We start from the raw sequence: 20,517 nt of genomic DNA, 5'->3' as shown, positions 1-20,517 counted from the left end.
AGGCAGTACTGTGCTGAAGCACAAGTCCTGCTCTGGGCGCACTACCTCCTGAACTGGCAGTAAGGTAGCTGGTTTCCCACAGTACTGAAAGGCTGAGCTAATTAGCCCAGACAATGCAATGCAAACCTAGCTATACTACTTCTGGTTCAGGAAGTGATATACTGTACCAATTTAGCAGTGTAGATATACTTTTAAGTGTTTATAATTGTATTACTTTGTCTTCTCTATTATGTTATATGGAAGGTTCTTGGAAGCAGAAGGGTCATTTGTAGTTACAAAAAGATGTAACAAGTAATATTAAAAAAAAAAAAAAAATCTCAGAGCAGTTTACCAGAATGACAAGGTACCATATTTTGCACTTGTGGGAATGGTGTTTTTGACATGTAAAGAGTTAAATCTAGGTCAGAGAAACCCAGAGCTCCTAAATTCCAGTGCTTTGTCCTAATAAGCATTAAATTGTACTTCCTCCCTAAGGAGCTGATTAATTTAAAGGCCATGAAATGAACTCAAGCTCACAAAAGTTTGTGCTATACATCTCCTGATTTAGTCAGTCTGTAAGGTACAAATCTACCTTGCCTTCTGCCTATTTTAGACGAGCCATAAGGTAGTCATATTTGCTAGAGCTTGTAAAAAGTAAAAGTCTGTTCCACAAGAAATTATTTTGACACCTTGTTTTTCATCTTGGTGCACAGTCAAAATTAATGTTATGTTGTGGATCTGGAAGTGAAGGCACATTTGTTTGGAAATGCATTTTGTTTAGGCTTGGTTGTCATAAACCTGTATTTCTTTGTACTGCTGTGGTGCTTCATGTTCCCATCCTGTTCTGGATCAGATTCTGACTTGAGCATAGATGCACTGCTCTTAGTTCAATATAATTATAGTAGAGCCATGTCAGCAAGTCCTGGGGAGTCACAGTTCATCTTGGGAGCTAAAGCTTGCATGAGGAGCTGTAGAGAATGAGGAGGATGTGAGGTACCCAGACTACACACATGAACCACTGTGGCATTCAGGTGAACAAGCTGCACCTAAAACTGTTTTCAGTTTAGTTTGATTCGATAAAACACATCATCAGTCACCTCCAATATTGGCATACTAGGAGTACCTTTGTATTGGTTTAGTATACTGATGGGGGGGAAAAAGGGAAGGTAGATTTATTGCATTTTTCTTGGTTGTTGCTTGTCCACTAAATTGTACACTAGCAGTAATATCTTCTGTTTTTCTTTTTAATATTGCTGTTCTCCCATAGTCTTTTTATTTTGGATCATGTTAAATAATTTCTTTATGAAACCATTTTTAATAGGAAGAAGAGGAGTATGAAACCAAAGGTGGCCGCAGAAGAACATGGGATGATGACTATGTATTGAAACGTCAGTTTTCTGCTTTGGTTCCTGCCTTTGACCCAAGGCCAGGTCGTACTAATGTCCAGCAGACGACAGACCTAGAAATTCCCCCACCAGGTATTGTTGAAAGTTCAGAAGGTTTGATTAACTTGTAAAACAGGACAGCAGTTAAGTCTCTTCCTGTCCTTTTTCCCCATTTAGCACTCATTTACATTATGTGCCCACTACTGGAAAGGATATAGATTTCATAGGTTTCTAGGGTCAGAAGGGACCTGGTAGATTATCGGGTCCAACCCCCTGCTTCAGGCAGGAAAGAGTGCTGGGGTTAAGTAACCCCAGCCAGATGCCTGTCTAATATCTCCTCTTGAACACCTCCAAGGAAGGGGAAAACTCACCTCCCTTGGAAGCCCATTCCATATTTTGGCAACTCTTATCATAAATAATTTATTTCTTATGTCCAATCTAAATCTATTCTTCAGTTTGTGGCCATTATTTCTGGTAACCCTGAGAGACACCTATTCCCCACTGACAACCACCCCTGGCCCCCCCGGTGAGTTTGTAGGTGGCCACAAGATCACATCTCAGCCTTCTCTTGTGGAGGCTGCAGAGATTCAGGTCCCTCAGTCTGTTTTCATAGAGTCTTACCTGCAGGCCCTCAACTATACGAATAGCCCTCCTCTGAACCCTCTCAAGGTTATCCACGTCCCTCATGAAGTGCAGCGTGCAAAACTGGACACAGTACTTCCTCTGCGGCCTGACCAATGTTGCATAGAGGGGAATTATCACTTCCCTAGACTTGCTTGTGATGTACCTGCTGATGCAAGAAAGAGTGCAGTTAGCCTTGCTTATTACCTTGTCGCACTGGTGACTCATGTTCATTTTTGCATCAACCAGGACTCCGAAATCTCTTTCCACTGTTGTGGTACTCTGAATGGTACCCCCCAGTCTATAGGTGTGTTGGAGATTCTTTCTCTCCAGGTGCAGCACCTTGCATTTATCCTTGTTAAATTGCATCCTATTTTGATCCATCCACTTCCCCAGTCTGTCCAAATCTGCCTGAATTTGCTCCCTGCCCTCCAGTGTGTTTACTACCCCATACTTTAGTGTCATCAGCAAATTTGGACAAGGTGCTTTCAATACCTTCATCCAAATCATTGAAGATATTCAACAGTACTGGTCCCAGGACAGAGCCTTGGGGGACACACCACTGCCCACATCCCTCCAGGGAGAAACCGACCCATCCACCACCACCACTGTGTGCGTGCCATAAGCCAGTTTGACTGGCTTGTGACTTTGGCCTACATTCCATCTGTAGTAAATGAGCTATCCTTAATATGAATGACTTGTAAGTAGTTAGTGCAGTAGCAGCGTGTTTTAAAGATAGTGGGAGAAATGTGGGTATATCCAGTAGTTTAGTGGGATGTTGTCAAGTCATTGCTACTTTGTTAGTATGGGAGTACCTAGAAGTTTAAACTAACTAAAAAAATAAAACTGACACGTCTGTTTTTATTGTTAAAGCCAAAAAATGAAGTAAAAAACTTCTAAAAAAATAACAGACATAAAGAACTCTTTCATTTTTAGCAACAAACTGCTGTAACATAGGTGAGAACCTGTTTTTAGTACTCTCCTTGATACTATATCTTTAAGAAGTAGACATTCAATACGAAATATATATATTTTCTTACAAACATGAAAGCATATCTAAAGCAGGATTCCTATGTTTTGTATTGATTCTCAAATGATATTTCAACTACAGGTACACCTCATTCAGAACTCTTGGAAGAAGTTGAGTGTATGCCATCCCCTCGTTTAGCACTGACCTTGAAAGTTTCAGGTCTTGGAACAACTCGGGAAGTGGAATTAGCCTTAACAAATTTCCGATCTACCATCTTTTACTATGTGCAGAAGTTACTGCAGCTTTCCTGTAATGGCAATGTTAAATCTGATAAACTTAGACGTATTTGGGAACCAACATACACGTAAGATTACAAATTTATTAATCTATTATGGTTTTACTTGAGGATGTCTGATGAGGAAATTGATCTAAAATGCATGTTGAGATTCGTTAGTTGCCTTTTTTGTACAAGGGACAAAGCTAGGCATACTTTCCTTTAGATAACTAAGCAATTACATTTTAATAATCTCTCACCTTTTTAATATTATTCCTTTGAATAGTTCTTTTAAAAATCAGCCATGGTAACCTTTTCTTATAATGTTCTATTGTGCCTTGTTACCAATATCCCAGATGCAGCGTGGTTGATGAGGAGAAATGACAAAGAGAAACCTTTTAATTAAATGCTTTGTTTGTTTTACATTGGAGGGTGTCAAAGATAGGCCTGCAAGCCAAATCTAGCCTATAGTGCAGCCTGCTGTGGCACATTCTGGCCCCTGTCCCAGCCTTCCATGTTGTTTGTGCTGCCCTCGCCAAGACAGGCATATGCTGCATACGGTGTGTGGGGCTACAGCTGGCACATATACTACAAGCAGCATGTGCAGCCTGGCCAGGCACACAGTGCATGCGTTACCCACACTAGACCATCCTTGTGGACTGTGGTGCATCATTAGCATGTGGTTCAAACCAGCCTATGCCCGAGGGCTGTATGAGTTTAATGCGCCTACTTTAAGTTGTCTTCACTTGCTCTTTGTTCACAAAGAATATTGGTAAGACTACTTCATTCTTATTAGCCTAAGAATTATTTAAAGCATAGCAGACACTAGTGAAAATGTACAGGAATTTTCTTTCGGTCTTGTGTTTGTAACATTTTTTCAACCTTAAAATATCTCCTAAAGACAACTTATTCTGGCAGCAGAGAAAAAGGGATGCAGCTGCACCTGCACTGTTCTGGGTTGCCTCTCTTTATTGCTTAAATCTATAGCTTCCAGACATTTACTCTTATCTCATATCTAGACCTGACTAACACAAGAGCTTCATGCAGAATTAAGTATATGGACGTTTTAGGAGCGTTAAAAGGGGAGGGAGAGATCCTGCTCAGGAGCATACATCACTGTTGCATGATAATAGCTTGCATTGGTATCTTCTGATGCCAATTTACAGTCATGTCTGGCTATGCCCAAAGTGAGGCAACCACTAGGCTGTGTGAAATTGCCAGGGTCTCCTTAAAAATTCAGTCCTCTTCTATAAAGAAATGTATCATAATTTCTGTTGAGGCAAGAACATGGGGAACACCCCCTACCACTTCTCACCAGTAATTTTAGTTCTATTAGGGAGCTCCTTTACTGTCAGGATGCAGCAATCAGGTTGCTGTCATGTTCAGAGAAGACGCCAGTTGCTTTATGTGGCAGCACTGCCACTTAAAAATCTATTGTTCTTGTGCCCTTACAATTATGGATGCTATTTTCCTCTTAATCTGACATGCAGGAAGTAACCCCAGGCATTTAGAATGTCAGGAAATTGATAACATATGCAGTGAATAACCCCTGCAGGATATGACTTTACAGCTATAAGGAGTTGATTACAAGAGGGATGCTTCTGCTGCATAAATTAAGTACTTGCAATGAAATAAACACTGGAAAATAACTAGGAGTAGCCTTCCTTGCAAAATAGGGCTGTGAGTGATGGTCTTTTTAGGGGTATAGTTGTCTTCCTGGACATTCCCTGAAGGCATCTTAATACAGCAAGTACATTTTCTGTACTTGTCAGTGGTAAATTCTGTCAGCAGAATTTAGAGACTAAGAACACTAGTACTTCCATGCTGGGTCAGACCAGTGGTCCATCCATGTCAACATCCTGTCTCTAACGTTGGCAGGAGTAGATGTTTTAGAGTAAGAGTGTATGATCAGGGCATATCAATAGTGATATTGATTTACTGATGTCAGAGGATACAGCTGTTCTGTAGCTGTTCTGTTTAATAGCTATTAATGGAACTTTCAGGTGTGAACTAGTCTAATCCTTTTTTGAACCTAAATCTGCATTTACAACATCTTGTGGTAATGAGTTTAACAAGTTAACCACATAATGTGTAAACAGGCAAACAAACAAACAAAAAAGGGCTTGCCTGTATTTGTTTAAAGCATGTCTTGCATTCATTTCAGTAGGTGTCTGCTAGTTCTACTATTATTCTGGGCTTTGGTGAATAACCTAATCACTTTTTCCACACCTTTTTTGATTTTTGTGGACCTCCATTTTATCCCCCCTTTCTGAATAGAGGAGTCTGTCCTGGTATAACGGGACAGACAGCTGTCATACGAGGACAGCCTTTTTAGTCTGTCCTGGTATGACAGCTGCTGCTTACGCCTGATAGTCTTAGTTGCCCATCTCCATATTGTTTCTGGTTCTACTTGTATCCCTGGTAAGATGCAGAGATCAGAACTGCACACAGATTCAAGATAAATTTATATTGTGGCGTGATGTTTTTCCTGTTTAGTTTTATATTTCCTTCTTAATAATGCCCTACACTTACTTTACTGCCTATTTTTGGTCAGAGCTTGTTTCCCGTCTATATTGACTCCAAGGGCTCTTTTCTGAGTCCATAACAGCTAGTTCATAGTCTAGAATTGTGTATATTTGGCTGAGGTTATTTTTTCCCATGTGCATTAACTTGCAATTGTCAACATTTGAAATTCATTTGCCACTTTTTTGCCCGTTCAGGATTGTGAAAACTTTCTGCAGCTCATCACAATCGGCTTGAAATTTGACTACCCAGAATATTTTAGTAACTTCTGCAGACTTTGAGATTTCACTATTTACTCCCCGTTTCCAGGTCATTGATGAAAATGTTGAACAAAAGTAGGCCCAGCATAGATTTCTGTAGGACCCCACTATTAACCTTTCTGTTTCCTGAAAAGGGACTGTTTAGTTGTATCCTTTTGCTTCTTGTCTTTTAACCAGTCTGATAGTTACTGGATCATTCAAGCCTCATTTAAGCAAATGTGAGTTCAGTACTTTGTGCCTTCCTATTTTGCTGTCTTTAAGCTATATATGAGCTCAAGAGCTTTACTGAATTGGGGAATTTACAGACTTGCTATATTTAAGAGCTGCTGCTGCTCCTGCTCTTTCACATCAAATTAGCTAAAGGCCAAGCAACTACTTATATTTTATCATCTTGTTGATAACGTCTGAATGCAGAGGATGTTCTAAGCAGTCTGTGAGCATTACTTGAATGTGCTATTCTGAAAAGTTATTTAAAATATTAATGTTGATATTTTCCTGTTTAGAATTGTGTACAGAGAAATGAAGGATTCTGATAAAGAGAAAGAGGGTGGGAAAATGGTAAGAATTATTTTGGCACTTTTATTAACCTTTATGTTTGTATGGCTGTTTTAAACCATAACAAAACAGGTCATATTGTGGTTAGTGAAATGCAACTTAAAAAAACCCAACTAACTGTCCTTGAATGTTCAGAAGATGTGAATGAAAAATGTATAAATGCATGTTCCTAAAGAACTTGTGTATAATGCATGTGAAATTTTAAAGACTTTACAATCAGGAAAGACCCACATTTGGTGGTTCCTGTTGTAGGGTTGCTGGTCAATAGAGCATGTGGAACAGTACCTTGGCACTGATGAATTACCAAAGAATGACTTGATAACCTACCTGCAGAAGAATGCAGACTCGGCTTTCCTGCGCCACTGGAAATTAACCGGCACTAATAAAAGTATTAGGAAAAACAGAAATTGTTCCCAGCTAATAGCTGCATACAAGGTATATGTCCGCATCCAAACTTTTTTTTTTGCTGGGAATGGCTGTGTGCTTTGTTGTGCAGCTTTGAAGGTTCTTGAGGAGGGGGGGATAAGCTGTGTACAGTGTAAGTCTATATCAAGTTTAGGCTTTTCTGGCTCTATTTCTGCCTTCTGTTTGGAATATTAGTATTAAAAAACATTTGAATCATAGCCAATGTTACTACCATGAAAGCCTAAACACCGTAACCATTCTACTTCTTTAAGGGGTTGGCCACAATACAAAATTCTGAAAATTAGCCACTTCTTTCACTTCAACAATCCTTTTTATAGGATTTTTGTGAGCATGGATCAAAGTCTGGATTGAACCAGGGAGCCATTTCCACTCTCCAGAATGCTGACATTCTTAGTTTGGCAAAAGAACAGCCTCAGGCCAAGGCTGGTAGTGGCCAGAATTCCTGTGGAGTGGAAGATGTTCTGCAGCTGCTTCGTATTCTGTACATAGTTGCAAGTGACCCTTACTCAATACGAACATCTCAAGAAGGTATGCAAGTAGCTTAACGTGGTTTCTTCAGTACTTCCACAAAAACAAAATAATGTAAAAAAATTGTCTTAATATTTTTCAGAAGGAGATGAACACTCTCAGTTTAATTTTCCACCAGATGAATTCACAAGCAAAAAAATCACTACAAAAATTCTGCAACAGATTGAGGTAATTAAATTAAGCTAGTGAGTTGCACATAATATACAATATTTTATACATGCTGTAATTTTGAAACCTTTCTTCATTTACTATAACTTTAAAAATATTGGGCAAATACCCTCCAGGTCTTGAAGATAAACCACCTGATATCATGGAATTGCATGTTATTTGTTACGTGTTATTTTCTAAAACAAAAAATGTTTTGCCTGGCATAGTCAGTCTACAGTTTAAGTTCCCAGACTTGCGTTTTCATCTTGCACACTATCAGTCGTGTGCTTAACATTGTAAGCAGCAGACTAATTCTATTGAAGTTGGGACTGCTTAAGTGCAAGGTTTTACAGGTTCACAGTCTGTTAGATCAAACCTCAACATATCAAAGCTTTTTCCATCCAAAATTTTCTTCTAAATGTCACTGGCCCCTGAGAGTACATACAAGGAAGTGTCTCCACTAGAAGCCAAATGAGTGATTTGAGCTTTAATGGACTTTACCAAGGAGATTCTTCTGTTGCTGTCCAAGTTGATTCTTCCCAATCCTTTGCCATGAAGTCACCAGCAAAATTTTAAGTCACTCTGCCTTTATCAGTAGCACTTCTTCTTCTTCTTTCATCACCAGTAGTTATAAACTCCAAATGCTGTTAAGGAACAAATTATTAGGTAGAAATATATAATTGAGTGAGTGAATGTATTTACATTACCTACAGTACTACTACGGTGCTCAAATCCCAGATTCAGAAGGTGTGATTTGGTTTTCAGTTGCATATAGCCCAAAGTAATGGAAAAAATATTGTCAAAAACCATAACAATATAACAAATCAGGTAAAGCATTAGAGGGCACTTTCTTCTCTATCACTAGACACCTGCAGTTATTTTGCTGAGAGGGGCCTGGGGGCACAGTGAAAAATCTAATCTTTGCCCTTAAAGCAAACCTGAAACTTTTAACAGGTAAAGTGATGCATCTAGGTCTGGCTTTCTGTGGTGTTAATCAGACACAAAAGTGATGTAGTTCTCTGTAGCTTAAGGATAAATCTAATCTTGATCTGGTTCCTTCCAGCAAATCAGTTATTTTAACAGGATTTGTACAATGAGCTTGATATGTAGGCTGTGGTTTTTGAGGCACCATAGAGTTGTTGGTTTTGAGGCTACTGAAACAAATACCTGCAAAGATTGAATCAGTTCAGAATTTAGCCCGTGTGTGTGTTCTGAGTAATCTTTGCTTACTTGGGACTAACATCAGTTGCTATGATTTATTACCCTTGTTAGCACAGTAAAGACAACACTGTAATGGGAATCTGGCTTGTGCATTGTTAACTAAGCACTAGCTGCAGGACCACATTCTTCCTATGCTTACGCTTGTGTAGCATTCTTTGATTTCATGCTATTTAACTGAGGGAAATATCTATATCTGTATTACTGCTAATAACAAAGGACCCTGGAAGAATCTTGATATTTAAATTGCAAACTGACCTTGCAAAATTGTGTTAAGAAAATCCTTATTCTTCTATGGGAAAAGGACAGACTTGATAGCAAGTCACTGAGATGCAATAAAAATGAAATATCAAGATCCTTATTTTTAGTAGTAGAGCCGTATTTCTAAACAGAATGTTTCTGACATGCCTTTGTTGTTAAATTTCTCCTTTTGTGGGTGGATGTCTGAATGCTTGTATGTCCTACTAAAACTAAGTAAAATTTCTTCAATGCGTTTTATAGAAATTTAACTACAATCAGAAAAAAGCTTTTGACCAGAATCTTTGGTAGGGAACATAGAGCTTGTCACAGTTCTCTGAAGATTACTTGGGAACTTGGCTCTACTTAATAATGACTTTGACATATTGTTTAGCAGCCAGAGAGAAACCACATTTTCAGAGGGAAATAATCTCAGGTTCTAGGGCTGGTTCTCCTTTTTCCTCATGCTTTATTTATTGGCATCCTCCTATGAGAGGACAGTATGTACAGCCTTTCCAGATTTGGAGTATATAGGTGGGAACATGTGGGTGGGTGATGAGCTCAGGGGCATCCTTGCTGGGATCATCAAGGACCTGGTATAAGCAATGCTTTTAATAAACTATTCACCTTTTAAAGAAAGCACTGTGCTAAGGGCACTCCATGCAGAGGTAATAACTAGCTCTACACGTATCTGACTAGCAAGTTCCTTGTACTACTTGATCCCATGTTTTAAATAACTCGCTGTCCGTTAAATTTCAGGAACCATTGGCGCTAGCGAGTGGAGCATTGCCAGACTGGTGTGAGCAGTTAACTAGCAAGTGTCCTTTCTTAATACCATTTGAAACTAGACAGTTGTATTTCACATGCACAGCATTTGGGGCATCAAGGTAAGAAACCTGACCAAATAAATGTATTTTGTTTTCTTCAGTGTAAAATAATTTTTCATGTCACTGTAAAACCTTTGTCACTTACCATATCATGGAAAAGCGTAAGCATGATATATTTTCCAAATTTAAGGAGCTTTATAAAATTTTATATTACAAAGATCAGTAAATAAAAAAGGAAGGGGAATCATTTTAGAAGTTGAGAAAAGCATTTGAAATTTTTTTATGCATGTGCTGAGGGGAGGTGCAGAGTGACTGGCTCTCTGTGGTTTGTTCCACGAGAAATTCCATTTCGATGTTCAGCCTGCCAGCTTAGTTTGCATGTGAACTTTAGCTAGATCATCAGAATGAGCAATGATTTTTTTTGTGGAGTTTTTAAAATCTGGTTCTTCATTACTTGAAGCTGTTTACAGGAAGAGAGAATCTAACTCTTTAATTTAAATTCATAATCTCCTAACATGATTTATTAAAATCTAATACTACTGTGATATTTGTTTGAAACAATGCACCAAAATATATACCTTCTTATTGTTTATACAGATGGTGAATGTTTGATAAGTGTATAGTTTGGACTTTATTTTGAGTATTAAAGACCAAGAGTTTGACCATCTGGGGCATTTGTACACCCACACTTGTCTGCTCCTACATACCAGAAATCCAGTGCGTCAGCCTGCAGAGCATGCAAACTGACATACCCAGAGCTGCATCACATACATTTATACAGACGGCGAAATGTGTGTCAGTGCTAAGAAAATGGCAGCGTACGCTTTGAAACTAAAAAACCTTCAATGTGTTTTAGTTCAAAAGCTTACTACTTCAATTTTCTCAGTGTTGACACATTCCACCATTTATACAAATGCATACAACTCAGTGTCAAGCACTTTTAAAATCACCTGATGCTGTGTCATGTGCGTGTGTGCATAAACCCCTTTTGTTTTGAAAAGAAGTCTTAGCTGTATAATGCAGCTGTAATATAACATGGTAAGCTTAATATGATTTAGTAAAATGGAAGGTAACTGCCTTTGAAAACATTTCAACATCTAGTTGATCCTTTGTTTTGGTTTTAGCTTACTAATTTGTTCTCTACTACAAAGATAATATCTGTCCGTCTGTCTGTCAGTTTGGTTTTATACAAGGAAAAGGGAGAATTAAATTTCATTGCTTAGGAAAGAAGAAAAGAGGCTGGCCAATTATCTCCAATTAACTGTATTTTGTTATTAAAGTAGCATGGAACTGAGGGTGGAAAGCTGCTCTTTTGAGCTCTTTTGGGGGGTCTTAATCTATAGAAATTTTGGGTGTTGGGCAGGGTTAACTTCTGGGGTGCCAGAGGAAACCATTCTCTGTTAAAAACCCTCGGGGGTACTGAATATTTAAGTGACTCAAGGGTACATGAATTTGTAAGTTGATAAGAGGTTTAAGAAAACTGACTTTCATCTTTTGGCATTTTATTACATAGCTACAACTCCATGGCTGCATGCACATGTGTGTATTTTTATAATGTGGCTAATAAAAGAAAGACATGTTATAACAATCTTTAGATATCTAAAGATCTTGTTGTCCAATAGATGTTATTTACCTGGCACATCTTTCAACTTTCTTGGGCTCTCCAAGCGTTTAAACCTCATAGTACCACTGTAAAGTAGTTGAAATATATGCCAGTTTCAGGTTACTTTGCTTTCACTTATATAGCAAACATGCTTTTAGCATTGGGAGTAGTTTTTTTGCTGTGTGGATGGCAGGGTATGAAAGAATTAAAAACATTGCCTTCACATAGGTGCTATTAATAGTTGTAGTTGTTCTTGTTTAATTGGATTTAAACCAAAAAAACCCCAACACCTTAACATGAAGGCATTTACTGTGAAGTCCTAACAGTTTTGGGCAAAATTTTCATTAAAATTACTGGATTCTTTTTTCAGACAAGAACCAATATATTATTTTTCTTGTACATACATGTGTTTAAATAATTGTACTTCGGTCTTGTGTATGAACCTGCTTGTTTGCCTGTAGGGTTATATTATGTAGATTATTAGCTCATAAGACTTACAGGTATAAATATGTATAAACCTCTTTAAGAACATTGGATGAAAATATGACTAAGTGCTAAATGTTGTTACCCACTAATCACTTCCACTGGGATTAGGATTTGTTTGGTTTTTTACTCTGATGAAATACCATGCACACTTGACTTTTTTTTTCTCTCTTTCTTTAAACCATCAGTTGAGGATGATGCATCCTGGAAATGCAAAATTATTGTTTTATATTTATATGACATTTTTCTTCCCTTGACATTGCAAGTGCATCTGAAAGCCTTGCAAAAGCCAAAGAAAATGGCGCACACAACTTAGGAATTAACAGCATAATTTTTGCATACTTGTCTCGGGGTACTCATCTTTTATGTATCAATAGACTTATAGTTTTTAAACAACACCTGTGTGTTCTGTATCCAGAGCAATTGTGTGGCTACAGAATCGACGTGAAGCCACTGTTGAACGGACAAGGACCACAAGTACAGTGCGACGAGATGATCCAGGAGAATTCAGAGTTGGGCGGCTCAAACATGAAAGAGTGAAAGTTCCACGAGGTGAATCCTTGATGGAATGGGCAGAAAATGTCATGCAGATTCATGCGGATAGAAAATCTGTTCTAGAGGTAAAGCATGTCTGTCTAATGAAGAGATGCTAAACGCTGTTTTTATCATTTCTGCTGTACTGAAAAGTCATTCTCAAAACCTGTTAGGAAATAACTGTTAAAATTTTTACTGCTACCATATTTATTTGCATACCATACCCAGAGACTACCAGAGCAAGGTGCAGGGCTCAGGAGAAATCCAGCCTGTGTAGGGCCCCTCCCCCAAACACAAGGAAGCTGGCAGCAGATTTGGTGGCTGTGGGGTTGGGGGTGCCGAGCAGCCAGACGTGAAGTTGTCAGCAGTGCGGAGTTCCTGTGGCCACTCCACCTGGCTCCACAGGCCCCCCAAAGTGCAGGGCCCAGGATGGTTGCCCCGATTTTGCCCCTCCCTCCTCCTAGGATTGGCCCCAACCACACAATTTTTTGTGGGGGGAACAATTTAAAATTCCATGTCTTAAATGTGGAAACTGAACAATTGTTTCGGATTTATGGGCACTGATTGTGGAGGGGGTGGGGAGGCAAAATGGCAGCTGGGCTGGAGGTTCTGGGTGCATGGAGCTGGGTGAGGAGTCCCCTCATCAGATTCATATTTCTACCTGCTTCTGCTAAGTAATGAAGAGTCTTCCTGAGCAGTTGCTACTGGGTCAACCCTTTCACAATCACCACCAAATTAAGACTTGTTTGCGGTTTCATTTCATATACAATTTGGAGGATTAACCCCCCCAGCTTTTAGGAATTGAGGCTGCAAGGGAGGGATACTTCCCCAACCTGTGCCTCTTTCCTGCCTGCCTTTTCCCCTACCCCCTGCAAGGTAGTGAGAACCTCCCGCCCTTTGCCAGGTACCCCTTTGAGTGAGTTACTTGCCACAGTAGAGATTTACTGCCCAGCACCTGTTTTTCTTTTTTCTCCTCCCTCTTTCTCATTTTGGGAGGGCAGACTGAAGAAAAAAAAAGTTTACATATTATTTGGGGTTTCTTGGTATGCAAATAAATATTGTATTTCTTTATTTTAATCATATCTTTTAGGTTGAGTTCTTAGGAGAAGAAGGGACGGGCCTGGGGCCCACGCTGGAGTTCTATGCACTGGTGGCAGCAGAGTTCCAGAGGACAGATCTGGGAGCTTGGCTTTGTGATGATGATTTTCCAGATGATGAATCGCGTCAGGTGTGGCACATTTCTTATCATGGACATTCAGAGAAAAAGATTCATATTTTGTAAGATAAAGAAAACTGCTTATTTCACTTCTTTTCCTGTCACACATGGCCATTAGCTGGATGCCTCCATCCAGTGTGTGAGACTTATTTGTCTGCTGCCTCCTAAGATGGTTAAGCATGAGATTTTTGCCCTTTAAGCATAGTATGGTGAGGTGTAAGCCTTCCTCTTTCCAGGACGCATATAGTTAGTACACAAGTTTTGTTTCTGCAGAGAGATGAAGCAGCATGTGCTACAGGCAACAACAGCACTATTTAGTTAGTGCACAGTAGGATGGAGTTAGATCTGTTTTGCACACAGAATAAGGCAGGGTCTGATGGAGAAAAGTAGTGTGCGCATGTCCATTAAAGACTGAGGCAAGGATTTCTTGGGGTGATATCATTATGTATTTTTTGTAGTAGTACTATGTTATAATCCATACAAGGCAAAAGGTCACTTAGACGCCTTTAATTGCGTTATTTTCTACCTTCTGTGAGTGTTAGATTTTGCGACCTGAATCTTTTTAACAAAGGGTTTTTTATATAATATTTATTTCAAAGGGTTGAATTGTAAAATATGGGGTTTAGATTGCCTTTTTGTTTTTATTATCTTGGGATTGCCTCTTTAACAAATACTACAGTATCTGCACATGAAGATATGTGAACTACTGTTTTCTAAGGTGGCAAAGATCTTTACATTTGAATAAGCTACTTCTGTAAATTGGTTAGGCTGAAGGAAGCTCATGAAATAGCAGCTTAATATAAACGTAACTTATGTATTTCAGCTCATTTTGCACAAAACTAACCCTTCTTCCCTTGTTTCTTAAAACCAGGTTGACATTGGTGGTGGGTTAAAACCTCCTGGATATTATGTACAGAGATCATGTGGACTCTTCACAGCACCATTCCCACAAGATAGTGATGAACTTGAAAGAATAACCAAACTCTTTCATTTCCTGGGAATTTTCTTGGCTAAGTGTATTCAGGATAACAGACTGGTGGATTTGCCTGTTTCTAAACCTTTCTTTAAACTCATGTGTATGGGGGACATTAAAAGTAATATGAGTAAATTGATTTACGAGTCACGGGGTGACAGAGACTTGCATTGTACTGAAAGCCAGTCAGAGGCTTCTACAGAAGAGGGGCATGACTCCCTCTCAGTAGGAAGTTTGGAAGAAGACTCAAAATCAGAATTTATCCTTGATCCACCAAAGCCTAAACCTCCTGCTTGGTTTAATGGACTTTTAACATGGGAGGATTTTGAATTAGTAAATCCACACAGAGCTAGATTTTTAAAAGAAATTAAGGACCTGGCAATTAAAAGACGGCACATCTTAAGCAACAAAAGTCTTTCAGAAGATGAAAAGAACACAAAACTGCAGGAATTAATGTTGAAGAATCCATCGGGTTCTGGGCCTCCACTTAGCATAGAGGATTTAGGGTAAGATTTTTCCTCTGTGTTGGTATATAAATTGGCATCGTTGATAGATTCAGTCACAGTTTCTGTAGCTATGGTTTGTGAAGCCTTTTACAGAGAAATTGAACAATTATGTTAATGTTATAACTTCATGATGTTTTGCTTTGGTTCTTTATTTGGCCTTAACCAACAGTATCTTTTTGTAATCGTTTGAAGAAAGAAGGCAAACTGAAATTGCAAGTGTTTGAAACCAACAGTATTAAGAAGTTTGAAGCACCGTGAAGTATTCATACTTGGATGCGTTTTAGGCAGCACATTGTGTCCCATTTGGAGCTTTGAGTTATTTCTAAGAAAATAAGTTCTCATTTCATTAGAAGAGACTTCAAATTCTGACTTTTTTTTATGTCAGCTGGCTGTGGTCCATTGCTCCACAACCTGTCACCCATTCACCATTGCAGTTTTAGCTTTGAAGCTACTAATGTATGGAATACGTTTTCTGTGTGAACAATGCTAAAGTTACAGCTTATTGGTAGTGCTTTAATATACTCACATAGGAAACTTAGGTTTGAAGCCCAAGGACAAACAAATTATTTCTTGCCACTTATCATTAGTCTTTGAAGTGAATATGCTGCCATAGTATTGCATGTAACATAGAGATATCCATGCTAGCTTTAATACTACCAGCTCAGGTACTGGTAATAGTGTACCTGTGGCCACAGGTATGCAGCATGAGCTTATTTACCCTGCTGAGCCTGTGCTGAGCTGCATGTTGCTACAGTTAGACAGTTACTGTTGCCAAGTTTTGAAAGTAAAGAACTTGACTAGACAAACTCGGAAAGCTATCAGCTGCTGTCAGGTAACGGTTTTTATGTGATCACTGAACAGTTTACCAAATATTGCATGTAGTATAACGGTACACAATCCTTGATTAACACAGTTTGTTGTTAGGAGCCCACCAGATTCCCTGGATCTAAGGGGCAGGATCTTGAAATGGGCAGCACTAAGCTAGCATCATTGCAGTGATGTCTCTGAGATTGTCCTTCCCACCAGAGCTGGAATGCTGCCTAATAAAAGATACAAGATAGGGAGTGAACTTCTCAGAAATTCCTCTTGGGGGGGGGGGCGGGAATAAAAACAAATGTAACTGGTATTCTAGGTTTTGTTTCATTTAGAACTGAATCTGCAGTAAAAGATTTCAGATTTTCCATGTGATTGTAAATATATAACATGGCAGCATGGTTGGGCATTAGAACTGGTCATAACTTTAAAACTCGTTTTTACGTGGAGTATGTTAAGTGACTTTGACACTGCTAGTATTAACCCTGAAAATAGCGTAAGTGTTCCTGTTAGCATGAGTTCATCTAGAAGGCTTGGTAGCATTTTACGTTTCACATTTGCATTTTGACTTTTTGAAACTTTCTGACACATTTGGAAGCTGAAAAAAAAAAAGTGAGCGATGCACATAAAATGCAGGTATATTTGAAACATCCATTTGACATAACCTTTAATATAGTGTCATTGTTCACATTTATAAAAAGATAATCTGCAAGCTGTTTTTGTGGAGTAATTAGGAGTCTAGCATTTGATGAAAAATGGGAGCAGATTTTTGGTATCTACTAATGGCTATCTTTATTTTTGCAGTCTAAATTTCCAGTTCTGCCCTTCGTCAAAAGTGTATGGGTTTACAGCTGTGGATCTCAAACCAGGTGGTGAAGATGAGGTTAGAAAAATACTCTATCAAGAATTTTAATATTCTGTCTCAAGAATAATTAACACAACGCTTACACTATTTATACATATATTTTTATAGATGGTAACGATGGATAATGCAGAGGAGTATGTTGATCTGATGTTTGACTTCTGTATGCACACTGGCATACAGAAACAGATGGAGGCATTTAGAGGTAACTTTAACTATGACATAGTACATGTGCATTTAGATGGACGCTTAAGGTTTTCTGATTTTAATATGATGGTCCAGAAATGTGTGTTTAAAAATAAACCATATGCAGTAAAAAAGGATTGTAATGACAAAGGCACTGTCTTTGTTAGTACAGCTAGAAAATGGAAATACTGACACACTTTAAATATTGGCTATTGTTGTATATTACATTATCAGCAAATAGTTACATGTATACGCATCCCAATTTTTGACTTGGCATCAGTAGGTTTAGAACAGTAAACCAAACTAATCAGTGTAGTAGTTATAAAACAGCTAACAGCATAGGCTTGCTGCAGTATTGACTGTAGTAATACCCAATTGTGAATAATTAAGTTGGCAATATTGTTTACTCTTGCCATAACTGTAGCTATTCTGTTTTTTTTTCTACTGATTTAATTAAGAAAACATTAAAAAATATTAGCTATATCTTACTGATTGTATTATGTATAAAACCAAAAATGTTTGAGATTAAATTCTTATGGTTTTGTCTTTGTATCTGTTTAAATCAAGATGGGTTCAATAGAGTCTTCCCAATGGAGAAGCTGAGTTCCTTCAGCCATGAGGAAGTTCAGATGATTCTTTGCGGAAATCAGTCACCTTCTTGGGCAGCTGAGGATATCATTAATTACACAGAGCCTAAATTGGGTTACACACGAGATAGGTAACTATTTGATTTAAATTTTTGTGAAACAGCATTCAGGAAACGTGTATAAAGTGGTAGCATCCACAGTATTCCTTATATATACCAAGCTGAATGAATTGTTGGGAGTAAAATAGCAAATCAATATGGAATAAACATATGGCAGGTGAGGTGTGAAAATTTAATTATGGATGAGGAGGGGTTTGATGTTTGGGGTGAAAACACCCTCCCCCCCCAATAGGGAGTCAACATATTCAGAAGAGCAGGCAAGGGAAATTTCACATTTTCTGTAAATTCAAGTGCTGAGAAGCCATTGCTTTAGTTTTTGCTTTACCTAGTGCACTGCATAAGTTTGAAGCTCTCCCATCTTAGCAGGAGCATATACTTATTCCTAGAACTATCTTGGTTATCAGAATGCGAAAGGAGCATAATAAATCAAAGATGCCCTGTAGCAGGGGTCTTCTGTTGATCCCATCATTGCATAAGTGAAAGGACCAGGTGCAAAAACCCTGGTGGAGCAGAGTTCTTGGTGTAAGAATAGTGCTATCTGTGGAAAATCCTTGGAGAGAATTTAAGATTTATTTTTGGTTTGAGTTTCCAATAAATTGGAAAAGCAGGAAATTTGAAACCCTGACTGGTGAATTTTCACTTGCTTGAAGGCTTCTTTATACTGCTGTTGTGATGTAGAGACTTTACAAAGATAATATATGTATATACCCTCTTAAAGCCCTATGCACTGCCAGCATGGTGCAAAAGGGTGCTTACCTTGTGGGTTGCCAGTTGCAACAAATAATTAAATTATTTTAATAATTAATAGACAGACTGAAGTTTTGCCATGTGATACTAGGGACAGATTTTTTTTTTTTATTGTTGTTTTCATTTTTAATTCTTTATAAATGCTTTGTACTCCATTCAGTACTGATCTGGGCCCCACTATTTTTAAAGATTTTCTGTTTAAGTTTGGGCAAACAATTTTTTTTTTTTCAGTGTAAAATTACAAAAAATTCTTCTCTCTTCACCAAAGTAACTTCTTGTTGGTGTTTTTTTTTCCATTTGCCTGTAGTCCTGGATTCCTTCGGTTTGTGAGAGTGCTTTGTGGGATGTCTTCAGATGAAAGGAAAGCCTTTCTTCAGTTTACTACTGGCTGTTCAACACTTCCACCAGGAGGACTGGCTAACTTACACCCCCGCCTCACTGTTGTACGCAAGGTATGGGCTGTTTGGGGTACCTTTCTACAGCAGCTCTTCACTTTTTTTTTTTTTTTTTTTTTTTAAAAAAAAAAGCAAAACAAAACAACAACAACCTTTGCCACTTCAGCAACAACTTCATGTTCTCATGAAGGAATTAATTCAAAGTATTTGTAAACTAAACATCAAGCAAGTATTAGTAGTGGATGTAGTGTAGGAGTAGTGTCATCACTGCCATCATTCCTTGGAATCCCCCCTCCTTTATTTATGAACTAGACTGTAAATTCTGTGGAACAAAGGCTCAGTCTATAAAGTACTGTGAACAACTACCCTCTGTATAAATTGTCATCCTTTTTTTTTATTCTCAGGTTGATGCTACAGATGCAAGTTATCCATCCGTGAATACATGTGTGCATTACCTTAAGTTGCCTGAGTATTCTTCTGAGGAGATAATGAGAGAGCGCCTACTAGCTGCTACTACGGAAAAAGGCTTTCATCTCAACTGAGTTACTGAGTGCAACACATGGGACCTGAAAAACTGTTTTTATACTAGTGAAGCCTCTTGTGTTTGTGTGCAGAAAATATGATCTCCACGCTGTGCTCTGATGAGAGTTGCCTTTTTTCCACCTGTGGGGCGTTAGGAACATGTGGAATAAGTTTGTTAGCTGCTAATGACACAACAAATCCCTGTAACTACACAGCCAGCAAGTAAATGGCACAGAACACTGTGTGATGCTTCAAGGGCTTGCACGACTGGAAATTAAGGTGGTTCTGTTTGACTGTTCCAAAGAACAGATCATCAGATTTTCAGTGTTCACCGATTATAAATTTCTAACAGTGTATTTGTGTAAAGTTTGTCATTTAATACCTTGTACACTACGGTTGCCATCACTGATCCCTATTTTACCGGCTTTAAGCTAACTGGTCAAAAAACCTGCTTCCTTAAAACCTAGGGTTAATGAGCATCTCCAGCTTTCTCTTTCTTTTTTAAAATGGTGCCTGCACTATTGGAGTATTTTAGTGTTTTCTTTTTTTCTTTTTTTTTTTTCTTTTTTTGCATATAATCATGCACAACTGTTTAGTTTTTCTTTCAAGTGGGAATATATTTTGATTCTTAAATCCCCTCCTATAAAGATCAAATCCCTAAGTGTGTTTGTGCAGTTCAACAATAAAGCTATTTAAGAAAAAGAAAAAAAAACACTGGTCCCTGGTGCAAGGCACACTTAAAGCAAGTTTTACTTTGGTTGTATTTTCTTTGTATATTATAAACATTTATTTAACTTGTTGCAGTTTGAAGTTAAAAAAAAAAAATTCCAATGTGTATGCTCAACAATAATCATTAAAATGTTTGCAGCGTACAAAACTGTCTCCTCTGAACATTTTGTTACCATTCTCCAAATGTGAATATATAGACTACATATTTTCTATTGATTTTGGTTAAATGAAAGCATTTGGAAAGCAATTGCATGAAAAAACTAAGTTTAAAGAAAAGAAAAAAGAATTTGGA

At 38.2% G+C, this 20,517-nt stretch overlaps 1 protein-coding gene across 6 annotated transcripts in view; it reads left to right on the top strand.

Moving 5' to 3' along the window:
* HECTD1 (HECT domain E3 ubiquitin protein ligase 1) overlaps positions 1-20,373 on the top strand; it is a 91,184-nt gene extending 70,811 nt beyond the window's left edge. For 4 of the 6 annotated variants that reach the window (XM_090033556.1, XM_090033552.1, XM_090033557.1 and 1 more), the window contains 15 exons: positions 1,301-1,457; positions 3,097-3,319; positions 6,516-6,570; positions 6,820-7,002; positions 7,311-7,521; positions 7,604-7,689; positions 9,883-10,010; positions 12,455-12,656; positions 13,661-13,798; positions 14,658-15,265; positions 16,883-16,961; positions 17,052-17,145; positions 17,694-17,844; positions 18,887-19,031; positions 19,379-20,373. In XM_090033556.1, coding sequence (XP_089889682.1) covers positions 1,301-1,457; positions 3,097-3,319; positions 6,516-6,570; positions 6,820-7,002; positions 7,311-7,521; positions 7,604-7,689; positions 9,883-10,010; positions 12,455-12,656; positions 13,661-13,798; positions 14,658-15,265; positions 16,883-16,961; positions 17,052-17,145; positions 17,694-17,844; positions 18,887-19,031; positions 19,379-19,516 — 2,598 coding nt within the window. In that variant the 3' untranslated portion in view covers positions 19,517-20,373. The remainder of the gene's footprint in view (positions 1-1,300; positions 1,458-3,096; positions 3,320-6,515; positions 6,571-6,819; positions 7,003-7,310; positions 7,522-7,603; positions 7,690-9,882; positions 10,011-12,454; positions 12,657-13,660; positions 13,799-14,657; positions 15,266-16,882; positions 16,962-17,051; positions 17,146-17,693; positions 17,845-18,886; positions 19,032-19,378) is intronic. The other 2 variants (XM_090033555.1, XM_090033558.1) reach the window with 1 other exon arrangement.
* Positions 20,374-20,517: the final 144 nt, after the last annotated feature.

The sequence above is a fragment of the Crocodylus siamensis genome, chromosome 2 (genome assembly GCF_052110815.1).
Source record: "Crocodylus siamensis isolate JL-2025a chromosome 2, ASM5211081v1, whole genome shotgun sequence".
Classification (NCBI taxonomy): Eukaryota; Metazoa; Chordata; order Crocodylia; family Crocodylidae; genus Crocodylus; species Crocodylus siamensis.
The sequence above is the reverse complement of the archived record's forward strand: the minus strand, read 5'-3'. Positions and strand labels throughout refer to the sequence as shown.